Source organism: Capsicum annuum, unplaced genomic scaffold, assembly GCF_002878395.1.
Source record: "Capsicum annuum cultivar UCD-10X-F1 unplaced genomic scaffold, UCD10Xv1.1 ctg52524, whole genome shotgun sequence".
Taxonomy (NCBI): Eukaryota; Viridiplantae; Streptophyta; class Magnoliopsida; order Solanales; family Solanaceae; genus Capsicum; species Capsicum annuum.
This window is the reverse complement of record NW_025860561.1, coordinates 1-3,346: the sequence shown is the minus strand read 5'-3', so window position 1 is coordinate 3,346 and position 3,346 is coordinate 1. Positions and strand designations below refer to the sequence as shown.

The 3,346-nt window shown below is 30.4% G+C and overlaps 1 protein-coding gene across 1 annotated transcript; it reads left to right on the top strand.

The window, feature by feature from the left end:
• Nucleotides 1-421: 421 nt before the first annotated feature.
• On the top strand, nt 422-2,524 carry LOC124892959. The gene is made up of 7 exons (XM_047404133.1): nt 422-614; nt 860-1,024; nt 1,196-1,230; nt 1,530-1,605; nt 1,696-1,749; nt 1,871-2,011; nt 2,120-2,524. Exons 1-7 carry the CDS (start codon nt 453-455, stop codon nt 2,495-2,497), a joined length of 1,011 nt encoding a protein of 336 aa, XP_047260089.1. The 5' UTR covers nt 422-452; the 3' UTR covers nt 2,498-2,524.
• Nucleotides 2,525-3,346: the final 822 nt, after the last annotated feature.

Sequence of the window (3,346 nt, the reverse complement as noted above, 5' to 3'; positions counted from 1 at the left end):
ATAGGTGCCTATTTGACACTTTCTTTTTTCTGTCTTTTATTGGCGGGGGCATTTATTTATGTAACGTTTCATTGCGAAAGAGTTATTCCAAAATAATTAGTTATGGAATTGGTTATCTCACCATGTACATAGAATAATTTATTCCATCACTATGGTGTAAATGGTGGGATAAATAATTATGTTACTAATTAATGTCTCACACCAAACATGAAATAAAATAGTTCTTCATTTTATTTCAGGACTATTTATCCCTTATACCTCACACCAAACGACCTCTTATACACCATAGTGTAAAGATAGTATGCTTTCCTGATTTATTAAAAATTAACAATATTTGTTAAATTTTCTTTACAATTTTTTTTAATGAGTATTTTTTTTGTTGTTGCAAGCATAGAATGAGACGTGATTATATCTTTGTTTATTTTTATTTTTATTTTTGATGAATTCAGAGAATGTTGATTCACCAAAGAAAAGTTCTACCTATTTTGTTGGTATTATATTTGCTTCTGAGTTACGACGGAGTTCAAGGAGAAATGAGGTTGTCCAAATTAGAGGAATTATCATTGGAAAAGCAACTTAAACTATTGAACAAACCAACAGTAAAAACAATTAAGGTACAAGTTCTTCACATAATATTGTACAACCTTTTATATGTATTCACAACTAACACTAATTTGATAGCTTGTAAGTGTATAATATAACTGTTTTGGTTCATAGGCTGAATGGGGAGATACATACGATTGTGTGGATTTCTACAAACAATCTGCATTTGATAAATTTCGTAATCATTTTGGTTTCTTTCTGGGTATAAGGCTTCACAAGAATAGTATTGTAGATAGATTAATTTAAGAATTTGCAGATGAAATCCACTTTATCGACGATGAAGCAAATTTCAAGTAACTCAACCATTGATATTTCATGGACTTGGCTCAAGACCGATAGTTGTCCTTCTGGAACTGTTCCCATCAAAAAAATTACCAAAGATAATCTTATTAGACAAAGACGTATGCCACCACCAGAGGATGTAAGCTAATATTACATTAATTTACAGCTTTCTTGATTACTTCCTTCTTTCCCAACATAATATATAATGTTTAAAAGTGAAGCCCAATTTTGTTGATGTTAGATAATGTTGCACCAATTTGTTTCATTTACTTTATGTATATATCTGACAAATTTTATTTCTGTTGTGCAGACGAACATCATTCATGCTAAACAAGAGGATTCAGGGTAAATGAATATGAAATTGATTTTTTTCTTCATTTTTTTCAATATTATATTTTGCCTTCGGGTTGAATTTGAAGTAATAAAATGTAGAATAAATTGGTTATATGTTTATCAAAGTTTGACAAAATTCTTCTAAGTTCCTTAAGATTCAAGCGAATAAACATAATTTTAAATTGGATAATCTATGTAATTAGTTAATAAAAAATTATTTTTTAAATTCAGGGTGCAATAGTTAAAACTCCACGTAATGCAAGTAACAAATTTGTTGGCGCTGAAATGATAGCTAATCTATGGAATTCTAGTGTCGAAGGTACACAAACTAGTGCGTGTCGATTGAAGATTCAAAAAGGACAAGATAGTGTGCAAGTTGGTCGGAGAGTAAGATTAACACATTTTTATATAATTTAACTATTTTCTACTACTTGCAATAGATTTAATGGTTATAACATCTCTATTTCTTTGTTTTAGGTAGATCGAACATTATACGGGGATATTAAAACTAGATTTTTTATACACTTCCAAGTAAGCTTTCTTAGGCACTCCATTAAATGATGTCAATGTCGTGTTCATGATATTTGAATTTTTCAATCTAGCTACCATCCTCAATTAATAATGGTTCATTACTTGTTTAATGTTTTTTGAGGTTGGAAATAAACTTTGTTACAATACACTATGTCCCGGCTTTGTAGTAACAAACAGATGGTTAATTCTTGGTAGAGTATTCCGAGATGTTGCACATCGAGGGGGTAATACTAATTGGGAACTTATTATGTCCATCGATCGGGTATAATTTATCTATCATTTTATCTATATTGTTAAGTTTTTCAATAATTACTTAAATTTTTTAACCCTTTTTGAAAATGCTAACATACATCTTCTGGATAAATTAAAGGATGCAAAAGGAAATTGGTGGCTTTTAGTTGGTGAAAGGATGGAAGTTGGTTTTTGGCCTCGAAAGATTTTCACTGCATTAGCAAAGGACTTTTCTGAGAATATTGAATGGGGAGGATCGGTATATAGTCCATCAAATATACTTTTTCCTCAAATGGGCTCTGGCTTTTTACCTAAAATTCCAGATCATAAGTTTGATGCTTATTGGCGAGCACTTACATTTTCAAATGATAAAGGTAAAAAAATAAATGCAGAAAATACACCTATACTTCTTGATAGTCCATCATTGTTCTATGTCATTGATAAACCAGATTGGGGACATCAACAATATCCACTTTACATGTTTTATGGGGGACCTAATCAAGATAAACTTATGTAGAATTGTTGTAATTATGATATATCTTTGCAAATGACAATCTTCTATTCGATCATGTTCATTAATTTGCTTCTGATAAAATCATATTCTCTTCAATTCGTTTTCATCATTTTTGTTTGTACTCTCTTAAGAAAAGCATTAACTATATATTAAATTGACTAAATCACCCTTATTTATTACTCATCTCTATTTAATCATTTTCTTTTTTGCATTGTATTGATATCTCTCTATATTTATGACTAAAGGTAAAGGTGAGAAAAAGACAAATAATTATGTATTAATTTTCTAAAATGACAAGTAATACTACGAAATAACTACTTTTAGTTAGGACGACAATTATTTAGGAATGGAGGAAATTATTATGATATCCGAATGAATATTCTGCCCAATTTTCTCTTTTCCCAATGTTAATAATTTCTTCTGATTCTTTTTCAAATTCTATAAAAATCTTAGTTAATTGTGTATTTCTTTGTAGTTCCATGATTTGATCCTTTTGACTTTCATATTCAACTTTGGTTGTCCTTAGTCCTCTGCCAGGTGCTTAGAAGCCTAACTTCGATGATATTATTGTAACACAATAGTCACACATATTCGCACAAGGACCTCCAATTTGAATTTTACAAGTTTTTATAATTCAATAGTATTTGGTGGAAGAATCAGGTTCATGATATATGTAAGGACAATTTTAAGTCATTAGTTATTCTTAATTGTGGTAGTATTTTCTCGTTGCTATACTAACTCTTCGGAAAACTCTCGATTTTTCAAGCACTACTAAAGACTAAGATCTAGATCTCTCTCTCTCTCTCCTCTCTCCTTACCCTCTCTCCATCTCTAGCGCACCGGCCCCCGGTC

Excerpts from the sequence above, each read along its gene's own strand:
- LOC124892959 (XM_047404133.1), top strand. The coding sequence starts at position 453 with ATGTTGATTCACCAAAGAAAAGTTCTACCTATTTTGTTGGTATTATAT. Across the intron at positions 615-859 it reads CAACAGTAAAAACAATTAAG|ATGAAATCCACTTTATCGAC; the intron begins GTACAAGTTCTT and ends AAGAATTTGCAG. Across the intron at positions 2,012-2,119 it reads TTATTATGTCCATCGATCGG|GATGCAAAAGGAAATTGGTG; the intron begins GTATAATTTATC and ends GATAAATTAAAG.